Source organism: Neovison vison, chromosome 1 (assembly GCF_020171115.1).
Source record: "Neovison vison isolate M4711 chromosome 1, ASM_NN_V1, whole genome shotgun sequence".
NCBI lineage: Eukaryota > Metazoa > Chordata > Mammalia > Carnivora > Mustelidae > Neogale > Neogale vison.
In genome coordinates this window covers 191,995,276-192,018,279 of record NC_058091.1, presented here as the reverse complement: position 1 = coordinate 192,018,279, position 23,004 = coordinate 191,995,276, and the positions used below count along the sequence as shown (strand labels likewise).

At 35.3% G+C, this 23,004-nt stretch overlaps 1 protein-coding gene across 1 annotated transcript in view; it reads right to left on the bottom strand.

The window, feature by feature from the left end:
- SLCO4C1 (solute carrier organic anion transporter family member 4C1) overlaps positions 1–23,004 on the bottom strand; it is a 72,931-nt gene that overhangs the window by 47,320 nt on the left and 2,607 nt on the right. The window contains exon 2 of the mRNA XM_044264920.1: positions 21,199–21,462. Within this exon, the coding sequence (XP_044120855.1) occupies positions 21,199–21,462 (264 nt within the window). The remainder of the gene's footprint in view (positions 1–21,198; positions 21,463–23,004) is intronic.

The following is a 23,004-nucleotide window of genomic DNA, read 5'->3' as shown; positions in this document are numbered from 1 at the left end:
CCTGGGTGACTCAGTTGTTAATCATCTGCCTTTGGCTCAGGTCATGATCCCAGGGTCCTGGGATCGAGCCCCACGTCTGCTCCCTGCTCACCAGAGACCCTGTTTCTCTCTCTCACACTCCCCCTGCTTATGTTCCCTCTCTCACTGTCATTATCTCTGTCAAATAAATAAATCTTTAAAAAAAAGAAAGAAAGAAAGCTGGAGTAGGCATACTTGTGTCAAACAAACTAGATTTTAAATCAAAGATTGTAACAAGACATGAAGAAGGGCACAATATCATAATAAAGGGATCTATCCAACAAGATCTAACAACTGTAAATATTTATGCCCCCATCTAGGAAGCATCCAAATATATGAAACAATAACAAACGTAAAGAAACTCATTGATAATAACACAATAATAGTAAGAAACTTTAACACCTCACTTACAACAATGAACAGATCACCTCAGCAGAAAATCAACCAAGAAACAATGGCTGTGAATGACACACTGGACCAAGTGACTTAACAGATGTATTCAAAACATCTCATCCTAAAGCAGCAGAATATACATTCTTTTCAAGTGCCCATGAGGCATCCTCCAGAACAGACCACATACTGGGTCACAAATAGGCTTCAACCAGTAGAAAAAGACTGAGATCAGACCATGCACATTTTCCAACCGCAGCTTTATGAAACATGGAAGTCAACCATGAGAAAAAAATTGGGAAGATCACAAATACATGGAAGTTAAAGAACTTCCTACTAAAGAATGAATGGGTCAACCAGGAAATTAAAGAAGAAATAAAAGAAATATATGGAAACAAATGAAAATGAAAACATGATGGCCTAAAACCTCTAAGATGCAGCAAAAGCTGTCATAAGAGGGGAGGATATACCAATACAGGGCTACCTCAAGAAGCAAGAAAAATCTCGAATATACAACTTAACCTTACACCCAAAGGAGCTGCAAAAGGAACAGTAAATGAACCCTAAAGCTAGCAGAAGAAAGGAGAGAATAAAGATTATTGCAGAAATAAATGATACAGGAAAAAAGATGATAGAAAATATCAATGAAACTAGGAGCTGGTTCTTTAAAGGAATTAATAAAATTGATAAACCCCTAGCCAGCCATATCAAAAAGAAAAAAGAAATCATCAGTGATAGAGGAGAGACCACAACCAACACCAGAGAAATACAAACAATGACAAGATTTCATTGAATCATCAAGAATACCAGGAAAAATTATATGCCAACAAATGGGGCAGTCTGGAAGAAAAGGGATGAAAAGTTTGAAGTCAAGGAGGGGTTCTCTGAGCTATTTTTGGCTTTAAAGATGGAGATGACCATATACCAAGGAATGCAGAGAGTTTCTAGAAGCTGACAGCAACACCCAGTGATGACTGTCAAGGAAATGGAGATCTCAGTTAAACAATCCCCCAAAACCATTACTTTCAACAGTTTAATGAGCCTGGAAAAGGAGCTTCTGAAAAGCTGCAAATGAGAATATAGTCAGCTGATGCCCTGAGTTTCAGACTCTGAGCAGAGAATCCAGCTGAGCTGTGCCAGACTCTTGACCCACAGAGACAGTAAGATAGAATTACTGTGCTGTTTCAAATTCAGTTTGCATAATATGTTATGCAGCAATAAAAAACTAATACAAACATCTTACAAAAAGTTAACCAAGGAAGAATTTGCCTCCTTGAAGGGTGAATAATAACCAAAAAGGAAAGGCAAAACACATGGCAGAATAGTCTCCACAAAAAGATCACTATGATGTAGATTTTTAAATTACCGTAGTTCCATGCTGTAAAAGTGATGACAACAATTGCTTCTTAAAATCAAAAACTGAAAATGAGGATTAAATAAGCTCATAAATGTGATGAATAAGAGAAGAAAAAAATAAATGGAAAAAATTCAAGGCAAGACATGAAATAAAATGACAACTGCCATAGAAATGAAAGTCACATCAAAATGGGCAAAAGAAAACAGGACTCTGAGAATTACGAGGAGAATACATATCCGTGACTTGAGAAATATGAACAAAATTAAATAAACCCAAAATAAGACTTAAAAGATTTGAGAGAAAATTATAGAAATGAGATCCAGACAAAGAAAATCAAACATGTGCATAATCAACCAGAATAGGAAAAAGTATATACTTTGAGGTAAAACTTAGGAAACTTTTCTGAAATAAATGAAGACCGATCTATAATTTAAAAGGGCATAAGGCATCCCAGGAAAATTTTATGCAGGGCTTTCAAGACTATTCCCTTATAAAGTTATCAGACTTTAAAGATGAAGAAACACTTGTGCCATCAAGAAAAAAGATAGTCACTTATGTAGAGGGAAATAAAAAACACTTAATTGGCATCAGACTTCTCTAGAGCAACATATCTCATAAAGCAAAGGAAATTATTTTTAAAAAGTAATCAGTGAAAGAAAAGGTGACTCATAAATCTTAAACTATCATTCAAGTATAAAGGCAAAAGACAAATATTTAAACACATAATAAATCTCAAGGAATTACCCCTTCCTGAAAAAACAAAAACAAAAACAAAAACAAAACAACTACTAGAGGGTTCAGTTCAGCCTACCAAGAAATACTTCATTCTGAGATGCCATGGAGACATGAAGATTATTCATCCTAAGTAATATTAAATAACTTATTATATTGCACCTGTTATAAAAAATATTTTTAAAATAGCTAGGTTTACCTAGTTATGTGAACTCTTCAGTATTATTAGTTGAAGAAAGTGCCTGAACCCATAATTTCAACATCTAATGAGAAATAAAACAATTCCTGGCAAAACACCTTCAACACTAATTTTAAAACATTGTTTTGACAGTACACCACAAGAGGGAGCGCCTGTGCTCTTCACGAGCAGAGGGAATGTTGCCAATAAAACTAAGGCTTAGAACTTGCTTAAGGGACAAACCAGTATTCAGTCCTACCCACTAACCTGTGCAGATACTAAAGGTAAAGGAGAAAATGAAAATCTATATACCTGGACATTTATAAGTTAAATATCAAACTTAGTCCAATCCTCATCCCCACTCAGAGGCTCACAGCCTGCTTCTCCCCAGGCATTTACCTTCAAAACCTGGACGTTAAGAAATCACGTTTTCCTCTGGGCCCATCCTGCTGCCAAGGGTAGGGCAGAATGCTGCAGGCTGAGATGGGATTTCACTCCCCCAGTCACAGGGGGAGTGGCAGGCAGAGGGAGAAGCAGGCTCCCTGCTGAGCAGGGAGCCCAATGCGGACACGATCCCAGGATCCTGAGATCATGACCCAAGCCGAAGGCAGCTGCTTAACTGACTGAGCCACCCAGGCATCCCTAGAACCATATTTCTAATGCCAAATTTCTAACTTAAATGTCTTAAACAGAACTCATCATTCTCAAAAAAAATCTTGTCTGCCTCATTTCCCTATATGTTTATGTTTTTTAGTTATCAAGCTTAAAAAATGAGAATCACTCAACATTATATTCCTTGCCTAAAATGACCACACCATATGCTTTTCCCACTGTAATTATATCCATTGTTCAAGTCCAGCTCAATTTCCACGTCTCCCAAATTGCCCAAAGGAAACGCTATCTTTATTTACTATTCTCTTTCTCCATTCAGTGACAATGAACCCTGATTTAACTGCCTATATGACTCACCAGGTTCTTGCTTATCATGCCTTACTTACATTCGATCCTCACTTATGTTAACAGCCATAATAGTGATCATCTTATGCAAGATCCTTACCTATCGTGTATTATCTAATTCCCAGAAACAACTTATGAAGGAGGTACCATTACTTTCCACATTTTACAGATAGGCAAAATCAAGATTAGATTATCTACTTCCAAAATCTCTACGACTAAAGAGCCTAAGTATTTAACAGATTCATCGAGTGGTTAATGGTGACATAAAGTAAAATTAGTTGGTTATTTAAATAGCTTGGGATATAAATTCAAGACATTTCTATAAGGGTTTCTATCACATAAATTAAGGAGAAAAACTTAATATAATTTCTAAAAGCCAATCTACTTTCCTGAAGTAAGTGGCCATAACTCACTACAAGATAAGAAAAGTAGAATCCAGGGTACCTGGGTGGCTCAGTCAGTTAAGTGGCTGCCTTTGGCTCAGGTCATGATCCCAGGGTTCTGGGATCGAGCCCTGAATCAGTTTCCCTGCTCAGCAGAGAGCCTGCTTCTCCCTCTCCCTCTCTCTGCCACTCTTCCTACTTGTACTCTCTCTCAATCTCTCTGTCAAATAAATAAATAAAATCTTTAAAAAAAAAAAAAAAAAAAAAAAGGAAAGAAAAGTAGAATCCGACACACCATGAATCCCATAGGAATGACCACAAAGGCATAAAACCCTTTTTTAAAACATTAGGAAATTCTACGTATAATCTTATACCAAGAAATTTGAAAATGTCTTAAAAATATTGACTTTAAATTATATAAAATTTGTATATATCTATGATTCTGGAATAAATTGAAATGGGAATCAGAAGTCTACCTCTAAATATTTTTTCTGGGGAATTTATGTCAAAGTTCAACCAAAAACAATCAACCCTTGTATATTATTTAAACTATTCCTATATAGAGAAGAAAATACAAAGTTTCCCAATTTGTTATAAAGTATTAGCACTACTCCATTTCAAAACAGCAGTCTTTGGGGGGGTGCCTGTGTGGCTTAGTCACTAGGGCTTCTGACTCTTGGTTTGGGTTTGGGTGTTGTTCTCAGGGTCATAGGATTGAGCCCCACGATGGGTTTGTGCTTGGCTCAAGGGTCTAACCTGGGATTCTCTCCCTCTGCCCCTCCCCCTACTCTCTTATTCTCTCTCTCTCTCAAATAAATAATGAAATCTTAAAAAAAAAAAAAAAGAGTCACTTGTAAAGAGGAATGTTAAATCAAAATGTTTTTTGAAAGACAATAAGGCTAGGAAATATGTATACATTTTTTTAATGTATCACAGAAGATTGAAGTAGAATACAGACAAAAAGGATAACTGAGGGAAATTTAACATTTTTTATGGGTATGGATTTTTTACAAAGACAGAGTTAAAGGGAACAAATAGTAAGTGCCAGTACCACTAGGCAGCTGCCAAAACACTACAAAAACTGTAGCTTAGTTATATAAAGGCACACAGTAACTTATGCACCAACTCTGGTGGGGAACATACCAGGAAAGTTAAGTAAGTACTACGACCTCTTTCTTTCCAATATGCAAACTCCCATTGGCTAAACCCAACAAGAATCCTGGTAGCAAAGTACTAAGGCAACATAGTCCATGGGCCTTATTCTATTAAACTGGGTGATAAAATGAATGACAGATCGGAAAGACAAACAGAGGATATCCATCCAGGACTATCCATTTTTTGTGGGGTATTTTTGGAATCTTAGCATCCATTATCTTTGTCCATATGAGAAACACTATCTTCAACACAAGAAATCCACAAGAATCTATCACCAAAACATCATCATGGGGTAACGTCAATCCAGTTATTATCCTACCTGAAACCAACACTGAAATGTTGGTCCTCATCAGTGGTCTTCATGTAACAGGCAGAGGAACATAACAGCAGGACAATTAACAAGCTCCACAGTTCTTCCTTCTAGAGTTGGTCAGAAAGACCGAGTTGACAAACATTGCTTCCTTTCCTATCATCCAGGTTTTGTTCCCTTTATCTCCTGCCTGTACCTCAGCTGGTCTAGGATCTTACAGAGCATTTATAAGTCTTCAGCTGTTTTATCTCTGTTTGGTTGCCATAGTTATCCTTTAACAAGTACTATTGAGTGTGGGAGTGTTAAGAGGCACCCAAGTAAATTCCCTCAGTCCAAAATATATTTTTTGGAGATACTGTATAGAAACAACACAATTTCCCCTGAGTAACTAGGACCTATCACTTTTGCCAGTTCGGTGACCATCTTCTCTTCCTGTTGAGTATTTAATATAAATAGATTTATACACACACACACACACACACACACACATATAATTAGGGTACAGTCTAGGCTTTGACTTTAAGGGAATAATGACTGGGTTATCTGATGAAAGCTTTTTATCTCCTGGGGATAGGACTCAACAAGACCAAGGCAGAAAGCAAAAATTCCATAAATGGAATTTTAGATACAGTAGGAAGAGGCACTAGTCCTTTGGTACTCCCTAGCTCCTTACCCTATGCATTCTGTCTATAAAGGATCCAGCAAAACAGAGTGGTTTCTGCCTTATTTAACACATGTATCACGTTCTAAGAAAATTCTGTTCTACAAATTACAACACAATGAACACCATCCCCGCAAGTCAGTTGTTTCTGGGTTTAGGGTACAGAGTAAAACATGCAGGTGAATTTCATGCGCAGGACTTTGTTACTATATCTCTTTTGCTGCAAGTAAGTTTCTTGGTCAGAAGTGGTGTTGTATAGAATACAATTATAATGAATAAGGTATTCTGTAAGTCAAACAATGTTGAGTGTTGGTAGAGGCAGAGAGAGCAGCGAGAAGAAATTCCTATCTAGAATATACAGTTAAGTTAGGAGGATAATTTGCAACTAGTAGAGATATATTTTAACTGCCTTTGGGTATATTGGTTGCCCTGGGGAAAGCTGGCATATCAGAAGCTCTCAGGACACACCCCTAGAGTTAATAAATTAAGCAGTCCATCTGCAGTGGGGGTAAACAGACCAGTCTTGATGAGGGAAAGGCATGTTTGTGGATCCATGCTTATGTCATTATGGCCACTCTTTACATGGTACTATTCCACAAGACACTGAATGACATTCCCTGCACAGACCATATTTTATTCCTCATTGAGAACCTCTTCCACAAAGGATATGCCCAAATGAGCATTAACAAGTGGCAAAAATATTTTTACATCCATCTACAAGGCAATAAAAACAAGCAGCTTACAAATGTGAGATGCTTGCCTATATAGTTACTTGTGCTTTCCAAACCTACTTGTATCTACCATTTCATTTAATAAGAAATACTGTTTCACAAGTCCAATTTTATTATTTGTTATAGTAAATAACAATGCTTCATCATGGGGAGTTCAGACCATGATCATGTTTACGTCTAACATACCAACATCTAGTGGCAAACCAAGAGCCGCTTTTCAAATGGAGAATACTGTAAGCAGAAGAAACATGATCTTACTACAAAAACCTGGGGTCCTCACAGTGACTTCCCTGTGAAGACTTGTCAGAGGCTTCTGACATCCTCCTTCTCTGCCAAAAATACTGTCTATTCTGCTGTAAGAAATTTACCTTATTTCAGTTCCTACTCAATTCTGGCAATCTTAGGCATTACCTAATAAATATGTTAGATTAATGTATCCAAATGAGGTAGGTGAGGCTTCCCAAATCCCAAAAGATACACCAAGGGCTATGCAAGTGCAGAATATGGAATGTGCAAAGAGGGTACTATAACATGGCCTTGGCCATACTGTTATGGTAGGCTCTTGATGTTTTTGTGGTTTTTCTCTAGCATGCATGTATTTTACTGATGCTTCTAAAATACAATAAGTAAATAAATAAATACTGAACCGACCACGTCCAGTTAGCTTAATACCATCAATATAAGGTCCAGCAAGACATTCTGTTGGATAGTAAGATGATCATGGTACCTCTAGACTAGATTATCGCAAATGTCAATTTGGGGCTAGGTAATTCCTTGTTGGGGAAGGGCCTCTCCTGTAGGCCTTGTAGTATGTCTACCAGTGTCCCTGACCTCTACCCACTAGGTGCCAGTAGCATCCTCCAATACAGTCATAACAATCAAAAAGTTCTCCAGAAAGAAAAACTGGCTTCAGTTGAGAACCACTGCTCTAGACCATATTATATCAAAGAGCAAGAAGAGTGTGCAGTACTGATATAAGAGAATAGTGATGTACTCCTGTTCTTCTATAGAAAAGCAAGTCATGGAGCACCTGGGTGGCTCAGTGGGTTAAAGCCTCTGCCTTCGGCTCAGGTCATGATCCCAGAGTCCTGGGATCGAGCCCCACATCAGGCTCTCTGCTCAGCAGGGAGCCTGCTTCCTCCTCTCTCTCTCTGCCTGCCTGCCTCTCTGCCTGCTTGTGATCTCTGTCAAATAAATAAATTTAAAAAAAAAATTAAAAAAAAAAAGAAAAGCAAGTCATCTTGATTATTTTGTAGTTGAAAAATGAAATAAAACATGTGCCAGATCAATAACTATATATTAGATATCAGGGTCTATGTCGATTTGCTCTAGAAAAGGTACCAAATCTGGAAACATGGCTATAATTAGTATTATGTATACTCTATGATTATAAAGTAATAAAAAAATAAAGTTATAATTTTGATTATGTTTACAATGATCTAAAGCCATTTTCCATGATTTTATCATGCATTTACACCAAATTCATAAAAAAAAGTGAGAATGTAGTAGGACTTACCACCCTGGTATCTTTCAAATCTTGATGGCATCACTAAACTCCACAATCCTCTTAAGAATACCATATTATTTCCAGTTTACTATTTCATTCAGGGGTTTTTAATTATTTCTTCCTACAATAATATATCTCAATCCACAGGTCAGGTAACCAGTGTGGAGATTCTTCAAGCTAGTATATCTATCCCCTTTCTATATCCTAAGACTAAGAAAAATTACAGGATGGGTTCTCACTGTGATCTAGAGCAGCTTGGGGCCAAGTCTATTATTGGACCTCTCTAAGTCGCTTTATCAGTGGACCATGGCACTACTCTAGAACTCCAAAGATCAGATGAGTTCAGAGCTATTATCTAATCATCTCCAATGAATATGAATACTACCCTTCCCCCTCAACACTGGGTAAAACGTTTTAAGGTAGGAGGAAGCTCTTTCTTTCCTCTTTAAGGAAAGAGAAGCATCATATACTCCTGGCTTTGTTGTAAAGCTCTTCAAAGATATCTGGCCTTCTTATCAATAATGAACTCTATGAACTAGCTTAGGTCTGGGAATTAGTAAAAGGGTTGTGAAAGCCTATAATATTGATTCAGATTGAGTTTCTGCCCATAAAACTTAGAATTTTCCCACTTAAATGTCAGTTTGGTCTAAAACTCAATCAGTAATGGAGCTGACCTTGCCTCTGAAGGCTAGCATAGCCCCAGGATCTGGATGGACAAATGAAGAATATCCAATACAACTTATATCCTACAGGTCTTTTTGAATTTTCAAAAAACAAGAGTTACCACAAGAACATAAGATTTGGGGTGCCTGGATGACTCAGTCAGTTAAGCATCTGACTCTTGTTTTCTGCGGAGGTCACCATCTTGGAATTAAAAGATCAAGCCCCGCATTCAGCTCTGTGCTCAGCTCGGACTCTGCTGGAGATTCTCTCCCTCTCCCCTTGTCCCTCCCCCACTTACCTGTTCCGTCTCTCTCAAATAAATAAATAAATAATCTTTTTTAAAAAGAATATAAGATCAATTAAATTTCATAGCAAAAAGCCCTGGGTGTTAATTCAATGTATTAAAAATTGACATTTTAAAAATATATTAACAATTAAATACCAAAAATGATGAACAAATTATAACTTCTACATTCCCCAAAAATTCTATCTGATGTAGCAATAACAGTAATGGATACTATAAAAATTAAAACCTGACAAAAAAAAATTAAAACCTGACAAATACAAAATTTATAGTCTCTAAGTATTATAGTAATAAAGTAAACAAAAGGAAAATAAGAATAAATACCAAAAAATGAATTGGAAATGTCAGAATATAACAGATTAATATGAAAAAGAACAGACAGAAATCATAGATTAATAATAGTAATAAATGAAATTTATATGTTACATTAAGACTAGAGAATATATTTCAGTTTGAAGTAACCAGAATTCGGTCACAGAAACTATATCCTAAAAAATGTCATATTTAGCAAAGCCAAAAGGACCAATATTTTATATTTTATACTTAGTTATTATGATCACTTCTTAATAACACTGAGTCTATCTTAAAAACTCAGACATAAGGTAAAATATTTTATATTATAGCAATTATTTGTTCTTATAAACCTGAAATTAGAAACATGACCACGTTGATAACAAAATGGAGATAATAGGAAGTACACTCTATGAAAAGAAAATGGCATGGTTACAGATAATTTTTCAAGAAAGAAGTGTTTTTCACATTATCCCAGAAACCACATGAACAATTTAGTATTGCTCAAGATCCTCAGAATCATTTCAATAAAGAAATCCTGTAATTTATTTATTCACTAACTTTCTGAAAGAGTTCCTTCCTCTCTTCTGCTCTTTTTCAATGTGGCAGGCTTTTCTGTGCATCACAGGGGGTCCTCATTCAACAAACACCTACTAACTATCTACCCTTTGCCTGATAATATGCTAAAAAACAGTGCAAGCTTGTGCTGAAACTCTTTTTTAAGTAACATATTTTAACATCCTACAGAGATTTATGGGTCATTGCCTTTCTGACCTCTTCCAATAACCCAAATAACTGACAGTAATGACATTGTGGGTGATCAGTGGATCTGTGCCAAGCATTCTGGATGGAATGAAAGGGAGTAGGATTAGACTTCAGAGTTGGAAGAGACAACTGCTTCTCATCCAAATCCTATAAAAGATAAAATTCAGAAGTCCTTTGTGAGTAACAAAGGTCAATTAAAAGAGACCATGTCAAGGATAAAAACAAGGCCACACTCACTGTTAATACCATTAAATGGATTAAGATGGTGCCAAGCAAGTACTTTTAATTGGAAAATACAGCTTAGAGAAAAGTACCTAAGGGTATTACCCTCCCATTAGTCTGATATGCTTAATTAAGTCCAGAGAGAGGCATGAGGTTAAGAAAGATAAGACCTACAACAAAACCATGAGTACGGCTATTGGCACATATACCCAAATCAATGAGATAACAAATTGGTTTCTGAAACTGTTGCATCACCAAATGAACCACCAGCCTCTTCTCAGACAGATTATAACTGAATGAGTATGAAAATAACCCTTAGTTCCCAAATTTCTACAGGTAAGAAACAGGCTGATAGAGATTCTAACTATCCAAGGAGTATACCCTCCATTTGCCCTCTTTAAATATAGCCAAAGACGATTAAAAAACCAACAGAGAACAATAAACGCCTCCCAAGAGGCAGCTTTACTCCAGGAACAAGCATACCATCTTCCCAGTGGGATTTCAGGATTTCTCTGAACTAGTGACTGCTATGTATTTTCCTCTTTCCAACCAGATGATTATCGTGACAAATATGTTTCTTACATGTTTGGTATATTAAAGGAAAAAACAGAGAATGCTAGTGCTAATGGGAATACAAAGAGAGTCAAGATTCAAAATGTATCACAGACAAAAATGGAAAACTAGAACTTTAAAAAAAAAATAGAAACTCTCTAGGATCTAGGACTAGGTAAAGAAGTCTTAGACTTGACAACAAAAATATAATCCATAAAAGGAAAAACTAGTAAGCTGAACTTCATCAAAATTAAATCTTTGCACTTATGAAAAACCCTGTTAAAAGTATGAAAAGATATGCTATACTGGATGAAAATATGTGCAAATCACCTATGTGACAAAGATCTAGGACTTAGGATACATAAGCAACTTTCAAAATTCAACAGTACAAATTAAACAATCCAGTTAGAAAATGGGCAAAAATCATGGACAGACATTACACCAAGGTTAAACAGATGGCAAATCAACACGAGCAAGACACTCAACATCATTGGCCCTTAGGAAAATGCAAATTGCGGCCACAGTGAGATTTCACTGAAACCTATCAGAATGGCTAATCTAAAAAAAAAAAAAAGACAGCACCAAATGATAGGGTCACTCATACTCTGCTGATGGGCTATAAAATGGTACACTCCCTCTGGAAAATAGTTCAGCAGTTCTCAAAAAAATAAACATAAAACTATCACATGACCCAGTTGTTTCACTCCTGGGCATCTACCCTACAGAAATGAGAACTATGTTTACACAAAAATCCATACAAATGTTCATAACTTTATTTGTAACAACCAAAAAACAGATCAACTCAGATGTCCTTTAGTAGGTGAATGGTTAAACAAACCATCTCTGATATATTATTCATTACATGAACTACTTGGTAATTAGCAATAAAAAGGAATGAATATTGGATAACCACCACTCTGGTGAGTTTTTAGAGAATTATTCTGAGTGAAAAAAGACAAGTCTGAAATGCTAAATACTGTATAATTACCAAAATAAAGTAAAATCTTTAAACATAATCAATGTTAGCATGAGGTAATTTACAATAGAAAACTTTCAAATATAAATATTCAGCTTCATGAGAATAGTTAAAATTTAAAAAGGAATGTTATATAAGAAAAGAATGTTCTAAGTTTGCAAACTATACAAAATATTATATTAACTCTATAAGAAATAGGCACATTATGGGGCACCTGGGTGGCTCAGTGGTTAAGCCTCTGCCTTCAGCTCAGGTCATGATCTCAGGGTCCTGGGATAGAGCCCGGCACCGAGCTCTCTGCTCGGCAGGGAACCTGCTTTCCTCTCCCTCTGCCTGCCTCTCTGCCTACTTGCAATCTCTATCTCTCTGTCAAATAAATAAATAAATAAGTAAATCTTAAAAAAGAAAAGAAAAGAAAAGAAATAGGCACATTAAAAACATTAACACAGTCCCAAAGTTCTTTTCCTTGAGAAAGAACAAGGAATTGTTTTTTTTTTCTCTTCCTATTCCTTAGTATTGTCCAAATTGTCTGCAATGACCCACAGGACTTCTCTAACCAGAATAATGTACTAATAAAAAAAAACACAACAAAAGAGGAATGATTAAATAGGTTATCTATAAAATGAATATAAAGACATAAATAATTTGCAACTGTTTTAACATAGAACAATGACCAATATATATTCTTAAAGAAAGAGTGAATAGCTATAAATTCAAAATGTTGTTTCTCTTAAATGTACATTTGAATGCATATGTGTAAATGTGATACAAGATGTATGAATATGTATGAATGTTAGTAAGAATGTGTGGATGTGAGTGAGCATGACTGTGTGTTAATGACTGTACTGTAAATGTGTGTATTATGTGTGACTATTTGTGAATACACATACAAACATATATATACAGTAAGAAAACTGAACAATATTAGCAGTGGATAATCTAAGTTATGGTATAAAAACTTATTTCCTTCCTTTTTTGTTTCATTTATTCCCTTTTTTTCCTTTTATTCCATTTCTTTTTGGTTTTTTTTTTTTTTTTTTGGGCGGAGAAGTAGCAGGCTGAGACTACCTCAGCTAGCAGGAGATCAGCTAGAGAGCTTATTATCTAAAGATTGGTTTGTTTTTTTTTTTTAAATCTTCTGAATGGCTTGCAAAGGATGTATCATGTTTAGAATTAGATAAAAAATTAAAGATATTTAAACTGGCATTTTGCCTATTTAAAAGGTAATATTTTTGTGTACTATTTTGAGTGGATCCATTTAAGCTGAACTACACCAAAGTTATCTTCTTATCTCCTAAGAATATAATCCTGGAAACATAGCTAATTAAAATCCTAAAATATTACTTTGGAAGTGTTTAGCCAGACTTTTGAGATAAACTAAGAAAGGTAGTTTTTGGGGGGAGGGTGGGGGGGGTTGTTTGTTTGTTCCTTCTTTTGAGAGAGAGAGAAAGAGAGAACAAGGAGGGAGAGGGAGAAGTAGGCTCCCAGCTGAGCAGAGAGCCCCACACTCCATCCCAGGGATCTGGGATCATCACCTGAACTGAAAGCAGAAGCTTAACCAAGTGAACCACCCAGGCGTCCTAAGAAAGGTAGTTTTTTAACATTAGTATAGCTGTTACTTAATTATCATGAACAAAGCTATTATTCATTGCTACTATTTAATGAGCTCTTACCATGCACCAGGCACTGCCTTATCACTATGGTATAGTACAGTATACAGTATCATACAGTCTCCAGTGAGGAAGGGGTTATTATCATCATCGTAATTTATAGTAAAGCTTGTCCAGGCCCACACAGCTCTATCACACAGCATTAGAGCAAAAATTTAAATTCAGTTTTGTCTGGCCCTAATATCCCTGCTATATTGCTGCATAATTTCTCTCAATGTAATGTGCTAATAGTAATTAACGGGAAAAAACACATTAAAACACACAGTACCTCTTTGGGCATTTTTTTAAGAACAGTGACTTAGAAAATAGAATTTCCTCATTTCTTTCTTGCCACAAACCACATTTTTACCAACCTTTCTGAGGAAGCAACAAAAGCATTGCTTAATTATCACCTCCCATACACTATACCAGTAAGACACAACTCTGGTCAAGTTGAATGCCTTAGCAGAGCATTTCCTTTTATTTTATACATGAAAACAAATAAGAATAATCACTACTAATAGTCTATCAAGAAAAAATCCTGCCATTTCAGCATCACCTTAGAAGCATGGTAGCTACACAGGGAAATCAACAGTTTAGCAAGTAATTAAGACAAAAACCAAAAGTAGAATATCAAAACGTTGTGTTATTATTACTGAATATGCTTCTCATTTTAGCTTCCTTTTTCGCACTGTAAATTTTTCAGATCCCAAATCTTACCCATAAAGATCATCTATGCTCTGCCTCTGATAACACAGTTCCTCCCAAAACTCCCCTCGGTGGCCCCCCCCCAAAAAAATGCCCCATTACTCTTTAGGCCAAGTTTATGGAAAATGTGAACAGAGCATCCCAAACTGCCTCTATCTGACATTAACTGCTCTTACTGCCCTTCTATGGAGGGGAAGTCATTAGACTCTTAATATGCCTCCACTGAAAGGATCCATTCATTCATTAAAATATCTGACAACTCAACAAACGTTTCTTGAACACCTACTATCCATCACAGGCTGTTCTAATTCTGGCCATAATCAAGATTCTAAATTCAACAAGGGCTTTCAAAATGATGTAAGACAGCGCAGAACAGATGTCACCAAAGCCTGTTCACCAAAACACTTATCTGGGGGAGAAAACATGAAGTGAGCAGCAGAAGTAGAGCAAAGGGGCCAACCAGTGGAGTCCTTTGATACATATCACATCCTCTTAACTACAGATTGAAAACTGCATTAACTTACAGGGATGTAACAGAGACAGCCCTTAACTTTGATTTTCCCAACCTCATTGAACCATGAAACATATTTTTAAGATACTCTTAATATCTTCAGAAGCTGGGCTCTGCAGATCATACTTTGAGAAATGCGGGACATATTCTTTTGCTCAAGGGCATGCGTTTTTAAATCTCTATTTACAAATTATAGCTGTGAGCAGAAATAAGTTTGTGCTAACAACTCACTGACACATGCCTCCTATTTAATTTTCTCTGTTAGCTTCCTTTTTTTCAGAAGCCTGGTCATTTGAATTTTAACAAAACTGGCTACATTAAAGTATCTAGTATTTCATGACAGTTGTGAAACTTCTATTTTAAAGGAATTTATAAAGCAATAATCCTGAAATGAAAAAGAAACCTCTGTGCCCATAGATGAAACTGTACAAAATAATTAAGCACCAAGCTGGACATATGTTTCCCCAAATGGACTGATAAGATAACCTGGTTAGTTTTAAAAAATATAAATTCCTCAGTCTTACCACAGACTTACTGAGTCAGGGTCCCCAAGGCGCAGTAAGTGACAGTAGCAAGCATCTAGGGTAACTCATATAATCTGGGAAGTTTGTGGAAGACTGAAGTGCCTTGGATATTAAAAACTGTGCTAGTTTCATCTGGAGCACTGACTACCCCTAAAAGTTAGTTCTAGCTCTTTTACCATACGTATGGATTTTAAAAATCTTTTGAATCATTTGTTTTATTACATCATTACATATTCTAAGATATTATCTTTCCTTTTTTATTCATTTGTTGCAATTAAATTGAAATATAAGAAAAATAAAACTGATTCTTTATAAGGAAGAAGAAATATCAAGGAAGAAGAACATTCAGAGGCCCAGAGAAATTATACTGTATTAAATTAGCAACTGTAAAACTGTAAGATCCTTGGCCCTATGTCTTCTCCAATCTAGAGAAGTATTCCATGTTTAAAAAAAAAAAAAATCCTTATTAATACAAGATAAAAGGCAAAACAGTAACTAAAATTAAATCACATATTTGAGTCTCACACTAATCATTTTCCCAGTTCAACATTTTAAATAGTCACTTTGCATAACCAACATCTTTCGATACAGAATTCTTCCTGAAATACCAATCTAAAACATTAGAAATTTAATGCTGAAGTAAAGTGTTGAGAGCTATCTTTTTCTGAGAAAGGAATGGAAAAGAGAAACATGAAAATAATATGACTTAAGAAAAGTTATCCAACTATTGGTCAATAAAGAAAAAGAGCTTCACTGGATTTAGTAATTACTTACCTATAATTTCTAAGTATTTAATAAGGATCCCCCTCCCAAAAATCTCAGAGACAAAGAGATTATTTTCCTTAACACCATTAAATTAACACTCATCCACAAGGAATTAAAAAGTGCTTGGAGGAAAACAAAATGTTATGTGGTAAAGATTTACTTATTATATTTTTATAATATTTGAAAATTATATTAAAATATGTAATAACAAGTTAAAGTATATCAAAAGGGAATGTTAAATATTATTTACTTGAAAGTATTTTATGACGTATTCTATTTTTAGGCTAACATATATAAAAATTAGTTCTGAGAAGCATTTCTGTCAATTTTAATTCTTCCCTTTTTTTTGTATCCAATAACAACCAAAACTTCCCTTTGATAAATATCTCCGAAGTTAGATAATCACCTCTAACCCTTAGGTCTTCATAAAAGTTTCCCTTTAAAAAATATTTTCCCAAATTTTATTCTTACAGAATAGAAGATTCAAGCTGTTTCAAACACCCTTTTCTACCTATTTGCTAACTCTTTACCTCATTTGTGTTTTTCTATCACCTGTGGAAATTATACAGGCTTATCATATTTCACATTTTGTTTTCCTCTAATTATGAACTATATTATATTACATTAATCTCTCCTCTTACAGGATAATTTCATCCTGAGCCCTGACTTTTCTCAAGTTCAAAAAACAACAACAAAAAGGCATCCAAAGGAAAATGCTAATTCTCTCAATGTCATTTTCAAATTAAATTACACTATAATTTCAATTAATAAAATGATTTCTTAGTGTGAGGCTCTTTAGGTTATTTATATTAAATTACCTAAGAAGATTGTACATGCCCTTGTTTCTAATCTATTTACAGAGAGTTTTCAACTCTTGTTTCTTTTCCCACTCATATCGTTTTCCTGTATATTCTCTTTAGACTTAGACAAATCATGAAGAGTTTTGGTTATAGAGTCCAAAATCTGCAAAAGTGAAGTAACTTACTAGAACAGACCGGTTATTATGTTTTTAAGAAAGAATAGGTCATTACAACCGGCTATTCAAAATTGGGGAAAAATGGTTTAAATTCACAAAAGTAATTATGTAATATGCAAACACTTAAGAAATAAATAAATTCATAAAAATATTAAAACTATTCAATATAGTTAATAAACCTATGAGAAATTTAAAAAAATTAAAAACATTAAACAAAGCACAAAAACTAGTATTAGTTTTAGCTATTATTGACCACTCTATGAAATCACTATGAAGCCACTTCACCTCTTGTCCTAGAGGTGTAAAAGAAGGAATTTATGATTTCTAACATTCCTTCTGTTTCCAAATGCCTGGATTCCTTTCCTTTAGATATGTAATACAGTTTCAGTCCTTAGTTCTGTATCTGTTATATTTGAATACCTACACATACACAGAAACATACCTCAAAGACACATTCCTATTAAAGAAAACTTTCAGGGAAAAAAATGCAGAAATTCAAGATAGCAACTAGGCATTTTCATGTATTGGCTTGAGAGAGTAACTGGTACATCCCTTCCTAAAAGTCAGTGTGTCATTACCTATCAAAAATTAGAATGAGGAAGCCCTTCAAACCCAATATGAGCCCTTCTAGGAATGAAGACTAAAGAGTAACTTGCACATTCATACAAACATGTATGTTCAAAGATATATATTACAACACTATTGAGATACATAATATTGAGCTCCCACTAATTCCAAACCTGATTTCTTGATTTCCACTCCCAACGCTATTCTGCATTCTAGTGAATCGCTCCAGTTGGCCAAGCCAGGTATCAAGGAGTCATTTTTCACTCCTCTTTCGTAATCAATCTACCAAAGAGTACTCTTTTTCCTTGAAAATACATGGAGAATCAGTCACTCCTTTAAATCTCTACTAATACCAACCCAATCCAACCACCTTTATCTCTCACCTGGACTCTAATAAAAAAACCCTAGGTGATTCTTTCCTATTTACTCTCATCCTTCAGAACAGAAGCCAAAATGATCGTATCAGAATGTAAGGTCACGCATGTCCCTTTGGAAAACTTTCTCGGGGCACCTGGGTGGCTCAGTCAGTTAAGCATCTGTCTTCTGTTTGGGTGATGATCTTGGGGTCCTGGGATCAAGCACTGCATAGTCAGGTTCCCTGTTCAGTTGGGAATCTGCTTCTCCATCTCCCTCTGCCCATCTCCACCCCTACTCGCTCCTGTGCTTCCTGCTCTCTCTCAAATAAAATCTTTTTAAAGATGGGGGGCGGGGGAACTTCCTCATGACTTCCCACAGCACTTAAAGGAAGATCTAAATGCCTCATGTTGGCATCTACCGGTCTCTCCAAGTTCATGCCATGCCATGTTCTCCCTTGCCTTGATCATGCTGGCCAAAGTGACAATTCCTAAAACCTGCCAAACCCTTTCTCCCTCCAAGGCCATTTATCATGTTTTTCTCCAGCCTGGAAAGCATCTTTCAAAGCTGGTTCCTCATTATCCAGTTATTGTCAAAACGACCTTCCCTTGACCACATATTTTCTCTTTTATGCACTATTACTTCATACTATTTGTTCTTTCATAAAATCACTTTAATCTTCAAATATTTCATTTGTTTATGAACTCCGTATTTCTTCCCACTCCCACAGAAAATCCTGATGGCATGAAACTGTTTCGCTGTTTATCGCAGCACCACGGAGAGTCCAAAGCAATATTCATTGTATAAATGACAGAACATAAGGGCGACCTGAGATTTTGTTTCCATTTGCCAGTGATAAGCTATGATTTAAATTATGAGTCTAATTTAGACTAAAAACCTCACAATCAGCCAATTCCTCAAATCTACTTCAACTAAAATAATAAAAATATCAGTAAGACATATCAAAAAGAACTTGGTGAAAACTTATATAGTATAGTATAATGTGACCTGGTTTTAACAATCTTTTGGCTACATCTCTGTCCCCAATGACACACACCTTAATTTGCGGCCATTTCCCCTTGAGAATTATAAATTGTTCAGATCAGCTACAGTTCAAAGTGTGTCTGGCAAGAGATGAAGCTAAGAAGATTGTTGAAGAGAGATGAGGCTTTGGTACTGGAACAGGTGTTGTGGTTTTAGTTTAGAGAGTCAGAGATAGTATCAGAGCTCATAAAAACAAGTAGGGCATCTGATCAACTGGAAGACTGGGGAATTTGATTTAGTACAAAGATTACCATGTAAATGCTATGTACAGTATTTTTGCTATCACAGAATCAGTATCATGTTTCCTATGTGAAAGACTCAAGGTTAGACTTTAGTGTTACGATTTCAAAAGTGTCATACTAAAGCCTAGTGTGCCTTGTTCCTAAAACTACCTCCAGGGAAATTATGTGACATTGGCCTTACAGAATCTTGTCCAATCTAGAATCAATAAAAGTGATCTTTTCACTGATAACATACTTTCCTTATCTCATTTATTCCAAACTCTACCAAAACTCTTTAAAAACACCCTCTATTGGTCCTATATGCTTGCATATTCTATTTTTATTTCCAAAATGAAGACTGCTTACCTAAGTATACTCCTAAAACCATGCTGCATAATTGTTAAAAATATTATTGTTAAACTGTTAAAAATATCTTCCTATTGGTTGTCATTCTATAATTTGGAAGCTGGTCTTAGGAATGTTAACACTTAAACATTAATTTTAAATATTGAAACTCCACAAATGTAAGAACCTTAACTTTTTAAAAATAATGCCTATATTGCAACAGGCCCCAATTCTCCTTTCTCTTACTCTAAGCCTTTTCCTCACTTATCTAACTCCTGGAAGTTAATTTTATAACCCTCTTTTTCTCAATATTTGCTATTAAAAATGACAGGAAAGACAATAAAAATGTTAAGGTCTTCATTAGAACATCCCTCTGGCTCTACCATAATTGTTTTCTTCACTGAAAAGGATTCTTTGGGAGAAGGAAAAAAAAAAAAAAACCATAGAAATACAGTCAAATTTCCTTTTGAGCCTTTGAATAATGTACTTTTTCAACTAACCAGAGCAACACATTAGATAACTCATAAAGTTCTATGTCTCTAATATAGTCATAAGTACAGCTAGCTTCCATTCTTAGGAAAGGCTTCAGTTCTATAAATTTCATCTCTCTTTTCTCAGGAATCAGCAATCGACATGTCCAGAGTGCGGAGCTGTAAGCACAGCAAATAAAACCAGAAAACAGGGGTTGGGGGATGCCTGGGTGGCTCAATTGTTTAAGTGCCTGCCTTCGGCTCAGGTCAAGATCTCAGAGTCCAGGGAATCGAACATCCGGCTCCCTGCTTAGTGGGGAGTCTGCTTCTCCCTCTGACCCTCCCTTCTCTCATGCTGTCTCTCATTCTCTTTCTTTCAAGTAAATAGTAACTTAAAACATACACACACACACACACACACACAAGGGAAAACTATAGCTCTTAGAACCCCAACGATGTTACAAATGCAAAGGAAAACTAATCATTGCTTTCTTTTTTTTTTTTTAATTTATTTTCGGTATAACTGTATTCATTATTTTTTCACCACACCCAGTGCTCCATGCAATCTGTGCCCTCTCTAATACCCACCACCTGGTACCCCAACCTCCCACCCACCCGTCAATTCAAACCCCTCAGATTGTTTTTCAGAGTCCATAGTCTCTCATGGTTTTTTGAGCAATGAGTAATTTGGGGAATGAGATTCAGAGGATTAATAACGTGAACAACCACTGAAGCAATGAATAATGCACTAATCTACTTCACACAATTCACATCAAAACAAAGGAGTAAACAGTGAAGGAGACTAAGTCCTTACCCTTCTCACCTGTACAAGTAAGTTGCAATATAAAATTAAGGGCCTTGTTTTAAAGTACTTCTTAAATTAAAACAAACAAAAACATAACAGAAACTTACCTTCAAAAAAGGACCCCAATTGATATCTTCCACTAAAAAATTTTGGCATTGAAAACACAAGTGCTCCCAGTCCTATCATAAAGGATGCAAATGCAAGCCATCTTGGTTTGTGTCCTCTTTCACCAAAGAATGACACAAATAAAGACAACAAACAGAATGAGATATCATAGCTTGATGATATCAGGCCCGTCAGAGAACTCTTCATTTCATAGCGCTTCTCAATAGTGGAAATGCTAATATTTACAAGGCCATTTACGATAATACCTGAAAGAGAGAAAAGAAAATGTATGACATGATTTTTATTAACTTCCCCATATGGATTATGAGTTTTAAAACAATGTACTAAAGTTTGGTTATGACTAAAGTTTGAGTGTTCATTTATATTGAATTTTTTAATGTGCCAAATTTAAAAGTCCCAAAGCTTCGAAGTTAGCAACTCAAAAAAACTTCCTTAAAAATTAGTTTGCTTTTAAATGGTACACTTGTGAATTTTCAGGTGTTAAATAAAATCGATGCCAATCAAAACAAAATTGTAGATAACTTCATTTTTCTCTATATAAGAAACAAAAAATCAGACTGGCGAATTCTTATGAAGCCAGTCTGTGAGAGAGACTCCAAGAGTAACATACTCTCTTAGACCTCACTCAGAAGAACACAAAAAAGTACAGGTGACTCAGAGGTCATTAAAGTAATGCTCAACTGCTTCCCAGGTTGTTCAATTATTAAACATATTTACATATTACTAGAGATCCTTGACTTAGTCTTATGAAAGGTGAAATTTAGCTTCAAACATCTCTTCCTCTAAAACTTGTATAGACATGAAAGTTATAACTTAAGAGGTCCTAGAACAAAAATAAACACACACTGAGTCATTTCAACTACTGGCATTCTAAATCACATGCAAAGTAAACGAAAAACTATACACTTCATCTGTTAATTACAACTGCGATGGAAGACTATAATGTAAACAACGAAAAGCTGTAAATCTAATTGTGACTGACTTCACAAAAAGGTCATGTCCAGATATGGATTAAATTTACAGGAGTTTAAACATCAGTATAAATTGAAAATAAAAAGCATCTGATCAAATTATACAGTTTTTAACTAGTTACTCCCTTTACTTAGGAGGATACCATGACTCATCTTCACTCGTTAGCTAACAGAATATACACAAGTCATGATTTCTACAACTTCTTTAGATTTTGCTTTATAAAGACTGCAACTGTAAATATATTTGAAGAAAACCAATATGACAAGTTTTAAAAGTCTTAACATGATTTTATTTTTATGCCAATTGAATAAGTCAAAAGCCAACTTACAGTTCTTAAAATTTAAAGGTATAGTGTCTAATGTACCTAGGAATGACATGCTTATGAGATAAACTTATCTGAGAATATGAAACTTTCCCCATCCAAAGATCAACTCCCTCCCTCCACCCAAAAAACCAACTTCCCAACACACTTGTCATACTGATTAAAAGTTAGTCATGAAAACTCAACTGTCTTTAGGGTATAACTTCTCTGAGAAAGTAAATTTATAAATTCTTATGGAGATTTGGCACTTAAAGCCTAGGAATACCACTCTGAATTCAATGCTACAGAAGTTCTAAGAACTCTGCTTTAATAAAGGAAATTTCTGGAAATATTGCATACTACATGTCTCTGTTTTACATACATGAAAATAGGAGGCACATTAGAAGGTTAAGTGCTAAGAGAAACCCTGTTTATCTTTGAGAAATTCTGGGTTAAGTAAACTAACCTGACAAGAGAGGGTTTTTGTTTTTCCCAAACACTACTTAATATACCA